The sequence below is a fragment of the Lathamus discolor genome, unplaced genomic scaffold (assembly GCF_037157495.1).
Source record: "Lathamus discolor isolate bLatDis1 unplaced genomic scaffold, bLatDis1.hap1 Scaffold_323, whole genome shotgun sequence".
NCBI lineage: Eukaryota > Metazoa > Chordata > Aves > Psittaciformes > Psittacidae > Lathamus > Lathamus discolor.
The window spans coordinates 16467-39327 of NW_027069352.1; the positions used below are offsets into that span (position 1 = coordinate 16467).

At 58.6% G+C, this 22861-nt stretch overlaps 2 protein-coding genes and 1 long non-coding RNA gene across 3 annotated transcripts; all 3 read left to right on the forward strand.

Moving 5' to 3' along the window:
- Positions 1 to 139: 139 nt before the first annotated feature.
- Positions 140 to 13857, forward strand: ZBTB4 (zinc finger and BTB domain containing 4). The gene is made up of 2 exons (XM_065664611.1): positions 140 to 279; positions 8497 to 13857. The coding sequence occupies exon 2, from the start codon at positions 8614 to 8616 to the stop codon at positions 12868 to 12870; it is 4257 nt and encodes a 1418-aa protein (XP_065520683.1). The 5' UTR covers positions 140 to 279; positions 8497 to 8613; the 3' UTR covers positions 12871 to 13857.
- A 277-nt stretch (positions 13858 to 14134) lies between these two features.
- LOC136006606 (uncharacterized) lies at positions 14135 to 14798 on the forward strand. The gene is made up of 2 exons (XR_010609205.1): positions 14135 to 14251; positions 14323 to 14798. It is a non-coding gene; the product is annotated as an uncharacterized LOC136006606 (long non-coding RNA).
- Positions 14799 to 15656: 858 nt separating this feature from the next.
- Positions 15657 to 19429, forward strand: TRAPPC1 (trafficking protein particle complex subunit 1). The gene is given in 6 exon segments (XM_065664613.1): positions 15657 to 15799; positions 15960 to 16020; positions 16022 to 16032; positions 17060 to 17156; positions 17158 to 17199; positions 18696 to 19429. Coding segments are annotated over 6 exon segments (438 nt in total). The 5' UTR covers positions 15657 to 15701; the 3' UTR covers positions 18825 to 19429.
- The last annotated feature ends 3432 nt before the right edge of the window (positions 19430 to 22861 follow it).

Consider the following 22861-nt stretch of genomic DNA (forward strand, 5'->3'; position numbering starts at 1 on the left):
ATCCCCCCCGTGCGGCGATGGAACGGCTCATGAATAATTAATAAGGCGCCCGCCGCAAGCCACGCCCACAGCGGGGCCCCGCCTCCCGCCGCCGCGCCCTGCCGGAAGCGGCCGGAGGTTGCCGAAGCCGCCGGCGGAAGCGGCCGGAGGTTGCCGAAGCGCGGCCCGCGCCGCCCCGGCCTCGCCTGCTCCCTGCGGCCGCGCCGCCCCCTGCGCGGCCCGGCGGCGGCGCCGGGCAAGGCCGCGGCTTCGGCCTGGTCCCGAGGAGGGCGATGGAGGGTGAGCTCCGGGGGCGCGGGCGTCAGGCCGGGGTAGCGTCCGAAACGTGATGTACGTAACAGGTGTGACGCGTGTAACGTAACGTGTGTAACGTAACGTGTGTAACGTAACGTGCGTAACGTGTGTAACGTGTGTAACGTAACGTGTGTAACGTAACGTGTGTAACGTGTGTAACGTGTGTAACGTAACGTGTGTAACGTAACGTGTGTAACGTGTGTAACGTAACGTGTGTAACGTAACGTGTGTAACGTAACGTGTGTAACGTGTGTAACGTAACGTGTGTAACGTAACGTGTGTAACGTGTGTAACGTAACGTGTGTAACGTAACGTGTGTAACGTGTGTAACGTAACGTGTGTAACGTAACGTGTGTAACGTGTGTAACGTAACGTGTGTAACGTAACGTGTGTAACGTGTGTAACGTAACGTGTGTAACGTAACGCGTGTAACGTAACGTGTGTAACGTAACGCGTGTAACGTAACGTGTGTAACGTGTGTAACGTAACGTGTGTAACGTAACGTGTGTAACGTAACGTGTGTAACGTAACGTGTGTAACGTGTGTAACGTGTGTAACGTAACGTGTGTAACGTAACGTGTGTAACGTGTGTAACGTAACGTGTGTAACGTAACGTGTGTAACGTGTGTAACGTAACGTGTGTAACGTGTGTAACGTAACGTGTGTAACGTAACGTGTGTAACGTGTGTAACGTAACGTGTGTAACGTAACGTGTGTAACGTAACGTGTGTAACGTAACGTGTGTAACGTGTGTAACGTGTGTAACGTAACGTGTGTAACGTAACGTGTGTAACGTGTGTAACGTAACGTGTGTAACGTAACGTGTGTAACGTGTGTAACGTGACGTAACGTGTGTGACGTAACGTGTGTAACGTGACGTGTGTAACGTGTGTAACGTAACGTGTGTAACGTAACGTGCGTAACGTGTGTAACATGTGTAACGTGATGCGTGTGTAACGTAACGTGTGTAACATGTGTAACATGTGTAATGTAACGTGTGTAACGTGTAACGTGTGTAACGTGTGTAACATATGTAACATAACGTGTGTAACGTGACATGTGTAACGTGTGACGTGTGTGACGTGTGTAACGTGTGACGTGTGTAACGTGTGTAACGTAACGTGTGTAACGTAACGTGTGTAACGTGCAATATGTGTAACGTAATGTGTGTAACGTCTGTTACGTATGTAGCATATAACGTGTAATGTGTGTAACGTAACGTGTGTAACGTCTGTAACGTGATGTGTGCGTGTGTAACGTGTGTAACGCGTCTAACATGACGTGTGTAACATCTGTAACATAACGTGTGTAACGTGTAATGTGTGTAACGTGACGAGTGTAACATCTGTAACGTGACGTGTGTGCATAACGTAACATGTGTAATGTCTGTAACATATGTAACGTATAACGTGTAATGTGTGCAACGTAACGTGTGTAATGTCTGTAACGTGACGTGTGTGTGTAACGTAACGTGTCTAACGTGTGTAATGTAACGTGTGTAACGTGTAATGTGTGTAACGTAACGTGTGTAACGTGTGTAACATATTTAACGTGTAACATGTAATGTGTGTAACCTAACGTGTGTAACGTCTGTAACGTGATGTGTGTGCATGTGTAACGTAACGTGTGTAACGTGTAATGCGTGTAACGTAACGTGTAACGTGCAATGAGTGTAACGTAACGTGCGTAACGTCTGTAACATGATGTGTGCGTGTGTAACGTAACGTGTGTAACGTCTGTAACGTGACGTGTGTGCGTGTGTAACATAACGTGTGTAACGTGACATGTGTACGTGTGTAACATGTGTAACGTAACGTGTGTAACGTATGTAACGTGTAATGTGTGTAACATCCGTAACATGACATGTGTGCGTGTGTAATGTAACGTGTGTAACGTGTGTAACGTGACGTGTGTGCGTGTGTAATGTGTGTAACGTAACGTGTAACGTGTAATGTGTGTAACGTGTGTAACGTGTGTAACGTGACGTGTGTGCGTGTGTAATGTAACGTGTGTACCGTATGTAATGTGTAACGTGTAATGTGTGTGCGTGTGTAACGTAACGTGTGTAACATAGCGTGTGTGCGTGTGTAACGTGTGTAACGTGTGTAACGTAACGTGTGTAACATAGCGTGTGTAACGTGTGTATCGTAACGTGTGTAACGTATGTAACATGTAACGTGTAATGTGTGTAACGTAACGTGTGTAACGTCTGTAATGTGACGTGTGTGCGTGTATAATGTAACATGTGTAATGTAACGTGTGTAACGTGTAATGTGTGTGCGTAACATAACGTGTGTAACATAGCATGTGTGCGTGTGTAACGTGTGTAACATAACGTGTGTAACGTGTGTAACGTAGCGTGTGTAACGTAACGTGTGTAACGTGTGTGTGTGTAACGTAGCATGTGTGCGTGTGTAACGTAACGTGTGAAACGTGACATGTGTAACATGTGAGTGTGTAACGTGTGTAATGAAACGTGTGTAATGTAACGTGTGTAACGTTTGTGCGTGTGTAACGTAACGTGTGTAATGTGTGTAGCGTGTGTGTATAACGTGTGCAACGTAACGTGTAATGTTTGTGAATGTATAACGTAACGTGTGTAACGTGTGTAACATAACGTGTGTAATGTGTGTGTGTAACGTAACGTGTGTGCGTGTGTAATGTGTGTAACATAACGTGTAATGTGTGTAACAACGTGTGCAATGTGTGTGCATGTTTAACATGTGTAACGTGTGTAATGTAATGTGTGTAACGTCTGTAGCGTAACGTGTGTAACGAAACGTGTGCGTGTTTAACGTGTGTAACGTAACGTGTGTGACTTAACGTGTGTAACGTCTGTAATGTAACGCGTGTAACGTAACGTGTGCGTGTGTAACGTGTGTGCATGTGTAACGTAACGTCTGTAACGTGTGTAACGTGTGTAACGTTTGTGCATGTGCAACGTGTGTAACCTGTGTAGCGTAGCGGGGGTAACATAATGTGTGTGACGTAACATGTGTAACATGTGTAATGTGTGTGCGTGTGTAACGTGTGTAACATAATGTGTGTAACGTCTGTAACGTGTGTAACGTGTGTGCATGCGCGCACAGACGTGTGCGTTACATGCGTACATGCGTGTCGGGGCGGGTGTCACACGGGTGTGCACGCGAACACGGCACGTGCGGGCTCCAAGGGGCGGCTTACGTGGGTCACGTGTCACGTGTGTGCTGGGTCACGTGTCCCCGGTATATGTGTATCACGTGAGGCGCACATACATAGATGTTGCGTGTCACACGTCACGCGCGTCACGTGATGCACGTGTTTGTTGCGGGTGGCACCTGTCCCATGCGTGTACATGCGTCATGGTGCACACGTACGTGTGTGTCGTGTGTTCATGCGTGTCACATGGCGCACGCATGCATGTATGTCATGTGCGTCATGCCCTGTGTGTACACGTGTATCACATGATGCCCACGTATGTTGTGTCATGTGTCCCTTACGTGTACATGTCACGTGATGCATGTGTACATATGTGATGTATGTCACATGTTACATGCGTATATATGTGCATGTCACGTGATGCACGTGTACATGTATGTGTGTCACGTGTTATGTACATGTGCATATCACATGATGCATGTGTGCACATGTATGTTGTGTGCGTCATGTGCCATGTATACACATGCATCACATGATGCACACGTATGTTGCGTGTCACGTGTCCCATGTGCAAACATGTGTCACATGATGCACGTGTGTTGCATGCGTTGTGTTCCATATATGCACATGTGTCACATGGTGTATGTTGTGCATCTCCTGTCCCATACGTGCACGTGTGTGTCACATGATGCACACGTGCATGTATGTTGGGTGTCACATGTCCCATGCATGTATGTGTGTCGCATGGTGCACATGTGTACATGTATGTGGCGTGCCACATGTCACACGTGTCACATGACGCACATGTGCATGTATGTTACATGTGTCATGCGCCCCATGCTTGTACATGTGTCACGATGTACATGTATGTTGTGTGTCAAGTGTCCCATTTGTGATGGGTCACATGATGCACATGTGTACATGTATGTTGCGTGTGTCGCATGTTGCCCATGCATGTGTCACGTGATGCACATGTACATGTATGTTGCATGTCATGTGGTTTGTGTACATCTGTTGCATGACACATGTGCACGTGTATTACGTGTGTCACGTACCCCATGCTTATACATGCGTCACATGATGCAGACATGCATGTATGTTGTGTGTCACGTGTCCCATGTGTGCATGTGTCCCATGATGCACATGTGTACATGTATGTTGCATGTGTCATGTGTCACATGACGCAGATGTACATGTATGTTGCGTGTGTCAAATAGCTCATGTATATGTGTCACATGACACGTGCTTGTATGTTACGCGTCATCTGCCCCATGCTTGTACGTGTCACATGATGCACACGTGTACATGTATGTTGTGTGTCGCATGGCTCGTGTATGTCACATGACACACATGTGCATTTATGTCACATGTCACGCGCCTCATGCTTGTACATGTGTCACATGATGCACGTGTGTACATATATGTTGCGTGTGTCACATGTCACACATGTATGTGTCGCATGATGCACATGTACGTGTATGTTGCGGGTCACATGGGTTTTGTACATGTGTCACATGACAAGTGCATGTGTATTACGTTTGTCACGTGCCGCATGCTTGTACATGCGTTACATGATGCACACGTGCATGTATGTTGTGTGTCACGTGTCCCATTCATGTACACGTCTGTCACGTGATGCACGTGTACATGTCTGTTGTGTGTGTCATGTGTCCCTTGTGTACACATGTATCACATGAGGTACACGTATGTTGTGTGTCACGTGTCCCATGCACATATATGTGTCACATGATGCACACATACATGTATGTCACGTGGGTCACGTGTCCCATGTGTTTACACTTGTGTCATATGATTCACATGCGTACATGTATGTTGCCACACGTTCCATACGTGTATGTGTCACATTGTGCACGCATGCATGTTGTGTCACGTGCCACACGTGTGCGTGTGTGTGACGTCACACATGACATCACGCTTTGACGTCACACCCCCCTCCACCCTCAACCCCTCTCTGTCCCTTTAACACCGCCCCCCCCGCCCCCCCCCCGCCGCGCGTTGCCTTGTGGCCGCGTGACGTCATCCCCCCTTGCCATCCAATCCGCGCCCGGGGCCACCCCTTGCGTCACGGCGGCGGTGGGCGGGGCCTGGCGCGGGCGGCGCTCCCCGATTGGCTGCAGGTGAAAGGTCCCCTCTCCCCCTGCGGGACCCTCGGGGGGGGGGGGGTTGGGGGGGGGGGGGCTGTTCCCATGGCAACGCGCGGGTGACACCGCCCCCCCCCGTCACCGCCGCCTGTTGCTGGGGACGGCGGCGAGGGAACAGGCGGCGCCGATGGTACCGGGGGGGGGCGCTGGGGTCAGTGGGGGGGGTGATGGGGGGGTTATGGGAGGGTGTTGGGGGGAGGTTGTTATGGGGGGGTTGTTATGGGGGTTGTGATGGAGGGGTTGTTATGGGGGCGTTGTTAGGGGGGTTGTTGGGGGGTTGTTATGGGGGGATTGTTAGAGGGGGTGTTATGGGGGGGATTTGGGAGGGTTGTTGGGGGGAGGTTGTCATGGGGGGGTTGTTATGGGGGAGTTGTTATAGGGGGTGTTGTTATGGGGGGTTGTTATGGGGGGGTTGTTATGGAGGAGTTGTTATGGGGGGGTTGTTATGGGGGGTGTTGTTATAGGGGGGTGTTATGGGGGTGTTGTTATGGGGGGTTGTTATGGGGGGTGTTATGGGGGGTGTTGTTATGGGGGGGTGTTATGGGGGGTTGTTATGGGGGGTTGTTATGGGGGGTGTTGTTATGGGGGGGTGTTATGGGGGGTTGTTATGGGGGGGTTGTTACGGGGGGGTTTCTGCCTGTTGTTCCGGGTGACGCCGTGCTGGGGGTGTCAGTGTTGTTATTGGGGGTGTTGCTATGGGGCGGTTGTTGCTGTTGGGGTGTTGCTATGGGGGGGGTGTGTGTGTGTGTGTTACGGGAGGGGGCACCCCTCCGCCTGTTCCCCCCCCCATCCTCCGCCTGTAGCTGCTGCGTTGTTGTTGTGTGTCCCCCCCCTTAACCCCGCCTCCCCCCATCTCCGACTGTACAACGACACCCGCTGGGGGAGGGGGGTGTGACGTCGCGATGTCAGTGACATCACAGTGACGTCACGCCGCGCGTTGTGACGTCACGGAGCACCCCACGCACTTGTCACCCGCTGCCGCCTGTAGCTGGGTCCGGTTGTAACAAACCCCCCCCCCCCCCCAGGTTGTGGCCCCCCCAGCAGCGCCCCCCGCGTGAGGCCTCAGCGCACAGGTGGGGGCAGGCGCGGGTGGGGCTGCCCCATAGACGGGGGGAGGGAGAGGCTCTGTGGGGCTCTATGGGTCCCTATGGGGCTCTATGGGGTCCCTATGTGTCCGTATGGGGTCTCTATGGCGGCTCTATGGGGCTCTGTGGGTCTCTCTCTATGGGGTCTCCGTGGGCTTTATAGGGCTCTATGGGGTCTCTGTGGGGCTCTATGGGGTCCCTATGTGTCTGTATGGGGTCTCTGTGGGACTCTATGGGTCTCTATGGGTCCCTATGGGGCTCTATGGGGAGCAGCCGCCGCGGCTCCTGCGGCCATTTTAAGCCTCTGGCTGCGGAGGCCGCGGCACAAAATGGCTGCTGGGGGGGGGGGGGAAAGGAGAGATGGGGGGGGCAGGAGCTGTGGGGCTGGAACCCTGTGGGGCAGAGACCCCTGGCCCCATAGCACAGGGACCCCCCTGCCCCATAGCATGAGGGGACCCAGCCCCATAGTGGGAGGGGCAGGAAGTTACTGGGGGGGGCGGGCCCAACCTATGGGGCTTGGGGGGGGGGGATGTGTGGGCTGGGATACCCCATAAAAGGGGCTTAGGGAGCCCTGAAGTGTGGGGCTGAGGGACCCACATGCAGTGGGGCTCGGGGAGCCATAGGGACCTGCAGGCACCCCATAGAAGGGACCCAGGTCTCCATCCAGCCCCATAGAACAGCCCCAGCCCCACATCCAGCCCATAGAACAGCCCCAGCCCCACACCCTGCCCCATAGAACAGCCCCAGCCCCACATTGAGCCCCATAGAACAGCCCTACCCCACATTGAGCCCCATAGAACAGCCCCAGCCCCATAGAATAGTCCCATAGAACAGACCCAGCCCCACACCCAGCCCCGTAGAACAACCCCAGCCCTGCACCATGCCCCATAGAACAGCCCCAGCCACACACCCAGCCCCATAGAACAGCCCCAGACCCACATCCAGCCCCATAGAACAGGCCCAGCCCCACATCCACCCCCATAGAACAGCCCCAGACCCACATCCTGCCCACAGAACAGCCCCAGACCCACATCCAGCTCCATAGAACAGCCCCAGCCCCACACCCAGCCCCATAGAACAGCCCCAGCCCCATAGAATAGCCCCATAGAACAGCCCCAGCCCCACACCCAGCCCCATAGAACAGTCCCAGCCCCACAGCCAGCCCCATAGAACAGCCCCAGCCCCATAGAATAGCCCCATAGAACAGCCCCAGCCCCATAGAACAGTCCCAGCCCCACACCCAGCCCCATAGAACAGCCCCAGCCCCATAGAATAGCCCCATAGAACAGCCCCAGCCCCATAGAACAGTCCCAGCCCCACACCCAGCCCCATAGAACAGCCCCAGCCCCATAGAATAGCCCCATAGAACAGCCCCAGCCCCACACCCAGCCCCAGAGAACAGCCCACATCCACCCCCATAGAATAGCCCCATAGAACAGCCCCAGCTCCACATTGAGCCCCATAGAATAGCCCAATAGAACAGCCCCAGCCCCACATTGAGCTCCATAGAACAGCCGCAGACCCATAGAATAGCCCCATAGAACAGCCCCAGCCCCACATTGAGCTCCATAGAACAGCCCCAGCCCCATAGAATAGCCCAATAGAGCAGCCCCAGCCCCGCATCCTGCCCCATAGAACAGTCCCAGCTCCACATCCTGCCCCATAGAACAGTCCCAGCTCCACACCCTGCCCCACAGAACAGCCCCAGCCCCATAGAACAGCCCCAGCCCCACATCCAGCCCCATGGAATAGCCCCATAGAACAGCCCCAGCCCCATAGAACAGCCCCAGCCCCTCATCCTGCCCCATTGCCCGCAGGTGCTGAGCGCGGCGCTGGAGCTGCCTGATCCGGACGAGTGGCGCCCCCTGGTCCCTGCCTCCCCAGCGCCCCCCAGCGGCCCCGCCCTGCCCAGAGCCTTCCCCTCCCCCCCGGGCATGGAGGGGGGGGGTGGGGATGGGGGAGGGGCGGTGGATTTGAGGTGGGGGGGGAGGGGGGGTGAGGAGGCGGCAGCGTCGGCGTCGTCATTGGCACCAATGGCATTGACGTCATCAGTGACGTCATTGGCATCGTCATCGATGGCACCACTGGCGTTGACATCATCAGTGACGTCATTGGCATCGTCATCGTTGGCACCAATTACACCAATAGCGTTGACGTCATCATCATCATTGGGGTCAATGACATCAATGGTGCCAGTGGCATTGACGTCATCAGTGACATCATTGGCATCATCATCGTCATCATTGGCACCAATGGCATTGACGTCATCATCATCAACACCCTTGGCTCTGACATCATCATCATTGACACCAGCATCACCATCGGCATCAACATCGGTGCCAACAGCATCGTTGGCACCATTGACACCACTGGCATTGACGTCATCGTTGTCGTCGTCACCATCGGCAGCACCATTGACACCGTTGGCATTGACGTCATCGTTGTCGTCGTCACCATCGGCAGCACCATTGACACCGTTGGCATTGACGTCATCGTTGTCGTCGTCACCATCGGCAGCACCATTGACACCGTTGGCATTGACGTCATCATCGTCACCATTGGCATCAGCAGCGGCAGTACCATTGGCACCATTGACACCATCATCGTCATCATTGACGCCATTGGCCTTGACGTCATCATCGTCATCATCACCATTGGCGGCAGCAGCAGCAGCATTGGCGCCATTGGCGGCAGCAGCAGCATCGTTGGCACCATTGACACCGCCATCGTCTCTGGCACCGTCATTGTCATCATTGACATCATCACCGTCATCTTTGGCACCGTTGGCATCATCATCAGCACCATCACCGTTGACATCATCATTGACTCCATTGACATCATCGTCACCATCGTTGACTCCATTGACACCACCGTCATCCTTGACACCATTGGTACCCTCATTGGCACCCTCATTAACACCATCGTTGACCCCACTGGCAGCACCATCACTGACCCCATTGGCACCACCATCACCGTCACTGACCCCCTTGGCACCACCATCACTGACCCCGTTGGCACCACCATCACCATCACTGACCCCGTTGGCACCACCATCACCATCACTGACCCCACTGGCACCACCATCACTGACCCCGTTGGCACCACCATCACCGTCACTGACCCCATTGGTACCACCATCACTGACCCCGTTGGCACCACCATCACCGTCACTGACCCCATTGGTACCACCATCACTGACCCCGTTGGCACCACCATCACCGTCACTGACCCCATTGGTACCACCATCACTGACCCCCTTGGCACCAGCATCACCGTCACTGACCCCCTTGGCACCACCATCATCCTCCTCGCCCCCCCCCCTCGGCTGTGGGCTGTGCGGCCGTGCCTTCGCCTCGGCGCCGGCGCTCGCCTTCCACCTGAAGCTGCACCGGGGCCGCCGGGGCCTGGGCTGCCGGCACTGCGGGAAGAGCTTCATCCACGTCAAGAGGCTCCAGACGCACGAGGTGCTGTGCAGGGATGGGGACAGCGCCGTGGCCAACAGCGCCGCGAACAGCACCATGGACAGCTCCATGGCCACCAGCACCATGGACAGCACCATGGATAGCGCCACGGCCAACAGCGCCAGGAACAGCACCACGGACAGCTCCATGGCCAACAGCGCCATGGAGAGCACCATGGCCAACAGCACTATGGGCAACAGCGCCGTGGCCAACAGCACCAATGGCACCATGGAGGGCAATAGCAGCAAGGACAGGGCCAATGGGACCGTGGTGGGCAATAGCACCATGGACACCACCAAGACAATGGTGGGCAATGGCACCGTGGGGGTCAATAGCTCCACGGACACCGCCGTGGTGAGCAATAGCGCCAAGGCCGTGAAGGTCAATAACGCCATGAACAGCACCAACGGCACCGTGGTGGTCAATACCGCCGTGGACAGCCCCAACACCGTGAAGGTCAACAGCACCATGGACAGCACCAAGACCGTGGTGGGTAACAGCACCATGACCACCACCGTGGTAAGCAATAGCACCAACACCATGAAGGTCAATAGCAGCACGGACACCACCAACACCATGAAGCTCAGTAGCGCTATGGACACCACTAACGGCACCGTGGACCCCGCCACCACCATGACGGTCAATAGCACCATGGGCACCGCCAACGGCACCATGGTGGTGAATAGCACCATGGACACCACCAACACCATGAAGGTCAACAGCACCATGGACACCCCCGCCATGACAGCCAACAGCACCACCACCCTGCTGGGTAGTAGCACCATGACAACGGGGGCCAACAGCCCCATGGACACCCCCAAGATGCCGACCGACACCACCGCCATGACCGTGGCCAACCCTACTCCGCCAACCAATAACCCCACCACCATGATGCCCGGTCCCAACGCCGTGACCACCACCAGCACCCCCGGTAACCCCATCCCAACGCCCATCACCCCCCCCAAACCAGGCAAGAAGGCCCTTTTGCTCCGGCACCGCGCGCTGGAGCTGGCCCCGGAGCAGGACGCGGTGGTCAAGGTGGTCGATGGCCACTTGGTCTACGTGTGCGGCACCTGCCATCGCTCCTACATGACCCTGTCGAGCCTCAAGCGCCACGCCAACGTCCACTCCTGGCGCCGCACCTACCCCTGCCGCTACTGCGACAAGGTCTTCGCCTTGGCCGAGTACCGCACCAAGCACGAGGTTTGGCACACGGGCGAGCGCCGGTACCAGTGCGTCTTCTGCTGGGACACCTTTGTCACCTACTACAACCTCAAGACCCACCAGAAGACCTCGCACGGCATCAACCCGGCCTTGATCTCCTCCGAGAAGACCCCCAACGGCGGCTACAGGCCCAAGGTGGACGCCCTGAAGCTCTACCGCCTGCTGCCCATGCGGGCGCACAAGCGGCCCTACAAGACCTACAACCAAGAGGCGGGGGGGCCTCACGCTTTCCTCGTGCCAACAGTCACCGACGCGGCGTCACCGCGACCGGAACCGGCGTCCGTCATCGCCTACGGGCGACCGCCCTCGGTCATCGTGCGCAACAGCGCGGCGGCCACCGGCGCCTACAACCGGCCCGGCCCCGCGCCGGTGGTGCCCCCCATCAAGAAGCAAGTGCTCAAGGAGTACATCGAGGCGCAACAGGCGGCGGCGGCGACGGCGGTGGCGACACCGCAACCGACGCCTTGTAGCGCCGCAAGCAACAGCCGGACCATGACCTACGTGGCCAAACCGGCCTGCTCGGGGCCGCTGGGGGGGCTGTGCCAGATCACCGTCCGCATCGGCCAGGAGGCTGTTGTCAAGCGGAGCATCGCCGAGAGTCACCTGCACCCCCCGGCTACAGGCGGCGGCGGCAGGTGCCAACAGTGCCGGGGACGCCGAGGAGCGGTTGTGGGGCTACAGCCCCAAAGCCAAGCGGAAGGCGGCAGCGGGGGGGGCCGGCGCCAATGGGACCGGTGGCAGCGAGGGGGTGAAGGCCCCCCCCTTGGCGCCGGGGGTGGCAACACCGTGCGGGGTGTGCGGGAAGAGCTTCCCGGCGCTGCGGAAGCTGCGGCGGCACCAGCGGGGACACCCAGAGGTGGGGGGGGACAAAGGGGGGTGCGGGGGGGGGTGCGGGTGTTGTCGGCGGGGGGGGTCCCCGTCCCCCCCCGCGTGGGGCGGCGCCCGTCGCTGCGGTTCGCCTGTAGCCGGTGCGTGAAGGTGTGCCGGACGGCGGCCGCGCTCAGCCGGCACCTCAAGAGGCATCAGGCGGAGCTACAGGCGGAAGAGGGTGGGGGGGGTGGTGGCTACAGCCCCATAGGGGGTACAGGGGGTGACAAAGAGGTGTTGGCGGCGGGTGACAAGGAGGCCCCGGGTGACGCGATGGGTGACGGAGGAGGCGACGCCGCCGGGGGTACCGCGGCGGGTGATGCGATGGGTGACAAGGGGGTACCCGGTGACGACAGGCGGATGGGGGACCCAATGGGGGACACCCAGGTGACGGGTGACGTCGCGGTGACGTCACTGCCCCCCGGCATGGGCGGGGTTTACCCCGTCCAGGAGCAGCCATTGGCTCTGCTGAGGCGGGGGGGGGGGGGGGGAGGGGGGGACCCCTCCCCCCCCCTTCCCTCTGCCCCCCCTCCCCCCCCCACCGCTTTCACTTTCCCTGCAACGGGGGGGGAGGGGAGCGCCCTGCCCCATAGAGGGGGGTGGGGGGGCCCCTGTAGAATGAAGTGGGGGGACCCATAGGAGATGGGGGGGGCCCTTGGGGTAAGTTGGGGTTCCTGCCCCATAGAGGAAGGGTCCTGCCCCATAAACGGGTTGGGGGGGGCCCCATAGAATTGGGGGAACCCATAGCAAACGAGGGGGCCCCGTAGCATATGAAGGGGCTCTTACCCCATAACAAAGGGTCCTGCCCCATAGACGGGGGGGGGGGAAATAAAGCACCCTCCCCACTATCGCGCCCCCCCCCCCCCCATTTTAGGCCCCCCCAAACCCCCCTATAGCACCTTATGGCAGCCACATTCCACCCCCCCAAGGGGCGTGCGAGGCCTCGTGTCTTCCTATGGGGGGGGTTAATCCCGACCCCCCCCACCCCCTCGTGCAAGGCCCCCTCCTTATGCAATGCCCCCCCCCCCCCATTGCAATGAATGGGGCTTGCATGGCGGGGGGGGGAGGGGGCGGGGTCTTTTCCAAGCCCCGCCCCCCCTTTGCACCCCCCCCTTTGGCACTTTGATGGCCGCATTTGCTACTGACTGGCCCCGCCCCCTTCCCCTTCAGCCACGCCCCCTTTCTATTGGCCACGCCTCCTTCCCCTTTAGCCGCGCCCTCACTCCTTTAGCCACGCCCCTTTCGCCATTGGCTCCACTCCTTCCTATTGGCCACGCCCCTTCAGCGCTGGCTCCGCCTCCTTTGTCTTGACCACAGCCCCCCTCCGGCTTGGCCCCGCCCCCAGCAGCGAAACCCCACCCATACAAGAGGCAACTCAAGGGGGGGACCGCCCAGCCAGCAGGGGGCGCTAGAGCGGAGGGGGCTGTGGGGTGGCAGCAATGGGCTGGCTTCAATGGGGATGACCCCATAGGGGTGGCACCAATGGGGAGGCCTCAATGGGGACGTCCAATGGGGTGGCCCCAATGGAGATGTCACCAATGGGGTGTCACCAATGAGGTGGCCTCAATGGGGACGTCCAATGGGGTGGTCCCAATGGAGATGTCACCAATGGGGTGGCCTCAATGAGGTGGCCTCAGTGGGGACGTCCAATGGGATGGCCCCGATGGAGATGTCACCACTGGGGTGTCACCAATGAGGTGGCCTCAATGGGGACGTCCAATGGGGTGGCCCCAATGGAGATGTCACCAATGGGGTGTCACCAATGGGGTGGTCTCAATGGGATGTCCAATGGGGTGGCCCCAATGGAGATGTCACCAATGGGGTGGCCTCAATGGGGATGTCCAATGGGGTGGCCCCTGTGGAGATGTCACCAATGGGGTGTCACCAATGGGGTGGCCCTCAATGGGGGACGTCCAATGGGGTGGCCCCTGTGGAGATGTCACCAATGGGGTGGCCTCAATGGGGGCGTCCAATGGGGTGGCCCCAATGGAGATGTCACCAATGGCGTGTCACCAATGAGGTGGCCTCAATGGGGACGTCCAAATGGGGTGGCCCCAATGGAGATGTCACCAATGGGGTGTCACCAATGAGGTGGCCTCAATGGGGATGTCCAATGGGGTGGCCCCAATGGAGATGTCACCAATGGGGTGTCACCAATGGGGTGGTCTCAATGGGGTGGCCCCAATGGAGATGTAACCCAATGGGATGTCACCAATGGGGTGGCCTCAATGGGGATGTCCAATGGGATATCACCAATGGGGTGACCTCGGTGGGGGCATCCAATGGTGTGGCACCAATGGGATGACCTCAATGGAGATGTAACCAATGGGATGTCACCAATGGGATGACCTCAATGGAGATGTAACCAATGGGATGTCACCAATGGGGTGACCTCAATGGAAATGTAACCAATGGGATGTCACCAATGGGGTGGGGCTTCAACCTGGGTTATGCCTATTGGGTGCCCCCATGGCGAGGGGTCCCCCCAGGGGTGTGGGGCGCCCCATAGCGGTGGCGGGTGCCGAATGTCCACTATTTATCTGCATCAATAAACACCTTAGAGCTGAGCTGCACATGGGGGCTATGGGGGGCTATAGGGGACATGGGGGGTTCGGGGGACATGGGGGGCTATAGGGGATGGGGAGGTATGGGGGGCTATAGGGGATATGGGGGCTATGGGGTTTATAGGGGCAGGGGGGACATGGGGGTTATGGGGGCATGGGCTATGGGAGGGTATGGGGACAGGGGGGGGTATGGGGGACATGGGGGGCTATAGGGGACATGGGGGGGGTATGGGGAACATGGGGTCTATGGGGGGCTATAGGGGACATGGGGGGTATGAGGGACATGGGGGCTATAGGGGACAGGGAGGTATGGGGGACATGAGGGCTATGGGGGGCTATAGGGGATGGGGGGTATGGGGGACATGGGGGACTATGGGAGACATGGGCTATGGGAGGGCATGGGGGACATGGGGGGCTATAGGGAACTGGGGGGGTATGGGGGACATGGGGGGCTACAGGGGACGGGGGGGGCTATGGGGGGCTATAGGGCACATGGGGGGCTATGGGGGTCTACGGGTGCTGACAGGAGGGTCTATGGGGGCTATGGGGCACATGGGGGGTTTTTCTCCCCCCCCTTCCCACCGGGACCCCAAAACCTCCCTTTTCCACCCCAAACCGGCGCCGCGCGCCCCCTCCCGTCAACCGCGGGTGCGGCCACGCCCCCTTCATTACCATAACCACGCCCCTCCCGTCACCGTGACCACGCCCCGCGCCCGTTGCCATGGTCACGCCCTTCCCTCCGCGGCCGCCATCTTGGATGAGGGCGGAAGCGGCGGCGGCCTGAGGTGAGGCAATGGGGGCCTATGGGGCGGCTATGGGGCGGCTATAGGGCGGCTATAGGGCGGCTGTGGGGCCCTATAGGGCCCTATAGGTCCTATAGGGTCCCCCCACGCCTGGCTCCCGCAGATGACCATTCACAACCTGTACATCTTCGACCGGAGCGGGACGTGCCTGCACTACAGTGAATGGCACCGGCGGCGGCAGGCGGGGATCCCCAAGGAGGAGGTGGGGGATGGCGGGGGGGTGGATGTTGGGGGGCTGGAGATGGGGCATGGGGCTCATGGCCCCGCACCCCGCACCCCCATACCCCACACCCCATATCCCTCACCCCACACCCTCACCCCACACCCGCACCCCTCCCCTGTGTCCGCATCCCCACCCCATGGAATTCAAGCTCATGTTCGGGATGCTTTTCTCCCTCCGCTCCTTCGTGAGCAAGATGAGCCCCCACGGACATGTATCCTCCCGCCCTATGGGGTACCCCACAGGGCCATGTGGGGCTGCCCCACAGGGCTTGCGGGGTCCCAAAGTATGGGGGGCACCCCATAAACCGCTGTGGGGGTGGATGGGGAGCCCCAGGGGTGGGATATGGGGGGAAAGACCTGGGTAAGGGAGGTCTCTATGGGGTTGCTACGGATCTCTATGGGTCTCTCTAGGGTGTGTGGGTCCTTATGGGGTCTCTGTGGGTCTCCATGGGTTCTCTATGGGGTCCGTATGGGGTCTCTATGGGGTCTCTGTGGGTTCTCCATGGATCTCTATCGGGTCTCTATGGGGTTCTGTGGTTTCTATGGGTCCCTATGATCTCTATGGGGTCTCTATGGGGTCTCTATGGGTTGCCGTGGTCTCTATGGGGTCTCTATGGTTTCTCTGTGGGATTTATAGGTCTCTTTGGGGTTCTCTATGGGTCTCTATGGCTTCTCCATGGATCTCTATGGGGTCTCTGTGGGTCCCTATGATCTGTATGGGATCTCTATGGGTCTCTATGGCCTCTATGGGTCTCTATGGGGTCTCTGTGGGATCTCTATGGGGGTCTCTATGGGTTCTCTATGGGTCTCTATGGGGTCTCTGTGGGGTCTCTATGGGGGTCTCTGTGCGTTCTATGATCTCTATGTGGTCGCTGTGGGGGTCTCTATGGGGTCTCTGTGGGTCTCCGTGGGTCTCTATGGGGTTGCTGTGGGTTGCTATGGGTCTCCGTGGGTCTCTATGGGGTTGCTGTGGGTTGCTGTGGGTCTCTATGGGGTCTCTGTGGGTCGCTCTGGGGTCTCTTTGGGGTCTCTGTGGGTCTTCATGGGTCGCTGTGGGGTCTGTATGGGGTCGCTGTGGGTCTCTATGGGGTCTCTATGGGTTCTCCATGGGTCTCTATGGGTCTCTATGGGGTCTCTATGGGTTCTCCATGGGTCTCTATGGGGCCTCTGTGGGTCGCTATGGGGTCTCTATGGGGTCTCTATGGGTCTCCATGGGTCGCTATGGGCCTGAGCGCGCAGGCGGGACGGGTTCCTGTCCTTCCACACCTCCCGGGACCGGCTCCATTACTACGAGACCCCGAGCGGGCTGCGCCTCGTGCTCAACACGGACCTGGGCTGTGAGCAGCGCGCGCGAGGCCCTGCAGCACATCTACAGCAACGTGAGTGCGCCCCACACGGACCCACACTGACCCACAGGGACCCACAGGGACCCACAGGGACCCACACTGAGCCACACTGACCCAAACGGGACCAAACTGACCCAAACTGAGCCAAAACGGACCCAAACTGACCCAACTGAGCCAAAACTGAGCCAAATGGGCCCGAAACGGCCCCAAACGGACCAAAACTGCCCCAAACGGCCCCAAACCGGCCCCCATCCCAGCCCCCAAGCACCAGAAACCTGAAAATGGGGCCCAACCCCCCCATGGGACCTGAACCCCTTCAGTGGCTGCCATGGGGTCCCTATGGGTGCTATGGGGTCTCTATGGGTGCTATGGAGGGTTCAATGGGTGCCATGGGGTCTCTATGGGTGCCATGGGGTCCGTATGGGTGCTATGGGGTCACTATGGTCTCTATGGGTCAGTCCTTTTCCTCTATGGGTCTCTATGGGTCAGTCCCTGTTCCCTATGGGTCTCTATGGGTCAGTCCATGTTCCCTATGGGGGGTTTCTATGGGTCCCTATGGGCCTCTATGGGTCTCTGTGGGGTTTCTATGGGTCCCTATGGGTCAGTCCATGTTCCCTATGGGTCTCCATGGGTCTCTATGGGTCAGTCCATGTTCCCTATGGGTCAGTCCATGTTCCCTATGGGTCTCCATGGGTCTCTATGGGTCTCTATGGGTCGCTATGGGTCAGTCCATGTTCCCTATGTGGGTCTCTATGGGTCAGTCCATGCTCCCTATGGGTCTCTGTGGGTCTTTGTGGGTCAGTCATGTTCCCTATGGGTCTCCATGGGTCTCTATGGGTCCCTATGGGTCAGTCCATGTTCCCTATGGGGGTCTCTATGGTCAGTCCATGTTCCCTATGGGGGTCTCTATGGGTCAGTCCATGTTCCCTATGGGGGTCTCTATGGGTCAGTCCATGTTCCCTATGGGTCAGTCCATGTTCCCTATGGGTCTCCATGGGTCTCTATGGGTCTCTATGGGTCGCTATGGGTCAGTCCATGTTCCCTATATGGGTCTCTATGGGTCAGTCCATGCTCCCTATGGGTCTCTGTGGGTCTTTGTGGGTCAGTCCATGTTCCCTATGGGTCTCCATGGGTCTCTATGGGTCCCTATGGGTCAGTCCATGTTCCCTACGGGGGTCCCTATGGGTCAGTCCATGTTCCCTATGGGGGTCTCTATGGGTCAGTCCATGTTCCCTATATGGGTCTCTATGGGTCAGTCCATGCTCCCTATGGGTCTCTGTGGGTCTTTGTGGGTCAGTCCATGTTCCCTATGTGTCCCTATGTGTCCCTATGTGTCCCTATGTGTCCCTATGGGTCTCTATGGGTCTCTATGGGTCCCTATGGGTCCCTATGGGTCCCTATGTGGGTCTCTATTGCTCTCTATGGGTCTCTATGGGGGTCTCTATGTGTCCCTATGTATCCCTATGTGTCCCTATTGCTCTCTATTGCTGTCTCTGTGTCCCCCGTGGGTCCCGGCGCTGCCCCCGCAGCTGTTCGTGGAGCTGGTGGTGAAGAACCCGCTGTGCCCCCCCCGCGCGCCGGTGCAGAGTGAGCTCTTCCGGGCGCGCCTGGACGCCTTCATCCGGGGCCTGCCCTTCTTCGCGCCGCGCCCCGCCTGAGCCACAGCGCCCCCTGCCGGCACGGCGGTCCCCTGCGGAGGACCACGCACCCCGTGGGGCTCCATGGCACCCTATGGGGCACGGTGCACCCTATGGGGCTCCATGCACCCTATGGGGCACGGTGCACCCTATGGGGCTCCATGCACCCTATGGGGCACGGTGCACCCTATGGGGCACAGCGATACACTATGGGGCTCCATGGCACCCTATGGGGCACAGCGATACACTATGGGGCTCCATGGCACCCTATGGGGCACGATAACACCCTATGGGGTGCCCTGAACCCCTCCGTGGGGCGCAGTGACACCCTATGGGGCACCATGACTTGTTATAGGGTGCCCTGAACCCCCCCTGTGGGGCAAAGTGACACCCTATGGGGCACGATGACACCCTATGGGATGCCCTGAACCCCTCATTGGGGCACCATGACACCCTATGGGACACCATAACTTCCTGTGGGGTGCCCTGAACCCCCCCATGGGGCACGGTGACACCCTATGGGGCACCATGACACCCTGTGGGGCACCGTGACACCCTATGGGGCACGGTGACACCCATGGGGCACAGTGCCACCCCCCATGGAATAAAGGCTCCGTTGGTTCTCAGTTCTCTGTGGGTGCTGGGGGGGGGGGGGTCCGGGCTCTATGGGGCAGGAGGAGGGCTCCCATTGACCCACAGCCCCCCCCACTGCGCCCTATAGCGGCAAAACGCCGTGGCCACGCCCCCTTTCCCCGCCCCCCCGCGCGGTGCACGCCGGGAAGGGGCGTGGCCAGCGCTGTCCATGGCGGCGCCCATGGAGCGAGGTGCGTATGGGGGGGGGGCTCCATGGGGGAGCGGGCGCTGACCCCGCGCTGACCCCGCCCCTCCCACCTTAGCCCCGCCCCCCTCTGAGACCACCCACGGCGCAGCGGAGGAGCCAATGGGGTGAGCGGGGGGAGGGGGCTTGGGGTCCCTATGGGGTCTGTGAGGGGTCTATGGGGTGTCTATGGGGTGTCTATGGGGTATTTGGGCTCTCTGTGGGGGGTCTATGGGGCCCCTATGGGGTGTATGGGGTCTCTCTGGGTGTATATGGGGTTCCTATGGGGTGTATTGAGGTCACTATGGGGTGCATGGGGTCTCTATGGGGTGTATATGGGGTTCCTATGGGGTGTATTGAGATCACTATGGGGTGTAGGGGGTCTCTATGGGGGGTGTAGGGGGTCTCTATGGGTGTATATGGGGTTTGTGTGGGGTGTATGGGTCTCTATGGGGTGTATATGGGGTTCCTATGGGGTGTATGGGGTCTCTATGGGGTGTAGGAGGTCTCTCTGGGGTGTATATGGAGTTGTGTGGGGTGTATGGGGGTTCCTATGGGGTGTATGGGCTCTTTATGGGGTGTATGGGCTCTCTATGGGGTGTAGGGTCTCTATGGGGGTGTATATGGGGTTTGTGTGGGGTGTATGGAGTCTCTATGGGGTGTATGGGGTCCCTATGGAGTGTATGGGGTCTCTATGGGGTGTATATGGGGTTTGTGTGGGTGTATGGACTCTCTATGGGGTGTATATGGGGTCCCTATGGGGTGTATGGTCTCTCTATGGGGTGTATATGGGGTTCCTGTGGGGTGTATGGGCTCTCTATGGGGTGTATATGGGGTTCCTATGGGGTGTATGGTCTCTCTATGGGGTGTATATGGGGTTTGTGTGGGGTGTATGGGCTCTCTATGGGGTGTATATGGGGTTCCTATGGGGTGTATGGGGTCTCTATGGGGTGTATATGGGTTTGCGTGGGGTGTATGGGGTCCCTATGGGGTGTATGGGCTCTCTATGGGGTGTATATGGGGTTCCTATGGGGTGTATGGGGTCTCTCTGGGGTGTATATGGGGTTTGTGTGGGGTGTATGGGTTCTCTATGGGGTGTGTGGGGTCCCTATGGAGTGTATGGGGTCTCTATGGGGTGTATATGGGGTTTGCGTGGGGTGTATGTGGTCTTTATGGGGTGTATATGGATTCCTATGGGGTGTATGGGGTCTCTCTGGGGTGTATATGGAGTCTCTATGGGGGTGTATATGAGGTTCCTATCGGGTGTATGGGCTCTCTATGGGGTGTATCGGCTCTCTATGGGGTGTATATGGGGTCCCTATGGGGTGTATATGGGGTTTGCGTGGGTGTATGGGTTCTCTATGGGGTGTATATGGGGTCTCTATGGGGTGTATATGGGATTCCTATGGGGTGTATATGGGCTCTCTATGGGGTGTATGGGTTCTCTATGGGGTGTGTGGGGTCCTATGGAGTGTATGGGGTCTCTATGGGGTGTGTATGGGGTTTGCGTGGGGTGTATGGGGTCTTTATGGGGTGTATATGGGATTCCTATGGGTGTATGGGGTCTCTCTGGGGTGTATATGGAGTCTCTATGGGGTGTATATGAGGTTCCTATCGGGTGTATGCGCTCTCTATGGGGTGTATCGGCTCTCTATGGGGTGTATATGGGGTCCCTATGGGGTGTATATGGGGTTTGCGTGGGGTGTATGGGGTCCCTATGGGGTGTGTGGGGCTCTCTATGAGGTGTATATGGGGTTCCTATGGGGTGTATGGGGTCTCTCTGGGGTGTATATGGGGTTTGCGTGGGGTGTATGGGTTCTCTATGGGGTGTATATGGGGTCTCTATGGGGTGTATATGGGGTCTCTATGGGGGTGTAGGGGTCTCTCTGGGGTGTACACGGGGTCCCCATGGGGTCTCTATGGGATCTCCACGGAGTCTCCCCGTGGGTCCCTGACCCCTCTGCCCCCCCCCCAGCCTCCCCCCCCTCGCTCTGGGCCGCCCCCCCCGGCCCGTGGGGGGGGCTCAGGACGAGTTCCGGCGCCGGCCCCACAACTTCCTGCGGGGCTGCACCTGGTGAGCGCGCCCCTCCCCCCCACAGCCCCTCCCCCACAGCCCCTCCCCCCGCAGCCCCTCCCCCTGCAGCCCCTCCCCCTCGCCCCCCAAGCCCCTCCCCCACCCACCCCCACCTCCTCCTCCACCCCATCCCCCCTCCCCCCCACCCACATAGACCCCTCCCCCACCCCCGATTGACCGCGCCCCCTCCCCTCCCCCACCTGGAGACCCTCCCCCACCCAATGCCCCTCCCCCCTCCTCTCGTCCCTCCCCCACGCCCTCACCCCGCCCCCACCCAGCCCCACCCCCTCCCCCACCCAAAGCTCCCTCAGCCCCTCCCCCACCTCCTTTGACCCCTCCCCCACCCAGAGCCCTGCCCATCCCCTCCCCCACCCCCGAGTGAACCCGCCCCCCCTCCCCCACCCCCTTCCCCCTCCCCCACCCCCATTGACCCCTCCCCCACCCTCCTCAGACCCCTCCCCCACCCGCAGACCCTGGGTCCCTTTGGGGGGGGGAGGTGGGTGGGGGGATGGGTGGGAGAGTCCATGGTGGGGGCGTGGGGGGGGTCCCATTTGAGGGGGTATTGGGGTCCCTGTGCGGGCTTTAGGGCTCCCATAGGGTATTTGGGGTCCCTATGGGGTATTTAGGGTCGCTATGGGGGGTATTTAGGGTCGCTATGGGGTGTATTTAGGGTCGCTGTGGGGGTAATTGGGCTCCCGTAGGGGGTATTTGGGCTCCATGGGGAGTATTAGGGGTCCCTATGGGGGCATTAGGGGTCTCTATGGGGTTATTTGGGATCCCTAGGGCAGTGTTATGGGTCCCTATGGGGTACTTGGGGTCCCTATAGGGGGTATTAGGGGTCCCATAGAGTGTAATAGGGCTCTATAGGGATATATGGGTCTGTATGGGTTAATAGGGCTCCCACAGGGGTGTAATAGGGTCCTATGGGGGTATATGAGTCCCTATGGGGTGATAGTGCCCTATGGGATATATGGGGGTCCTATGGGGTAATAGAGCTCCCATAGTGGGTGTAATAGGGCCTTATGGGGGTATAGGGGTCCCTATGGGGTGATAGGGGGCTGTGGGGTATATGGGTCCTTATGGGATGATAGTGCCCTATGGGTTTTCTGAGTCCTTATAGGGCCCTATGGCGTATATAGGTCCCTGTGAGGTGATAGGGCCCTATGA

Coding starts and splice junctions, on each gene's coding strand:
- ZBTB4 (XM_065664611.1), top strand. CDS start 8,614: ATGGAGGGGGGGGGTGGGGATGGGGGAGGGGCGGTGGATTTGAGGTGG.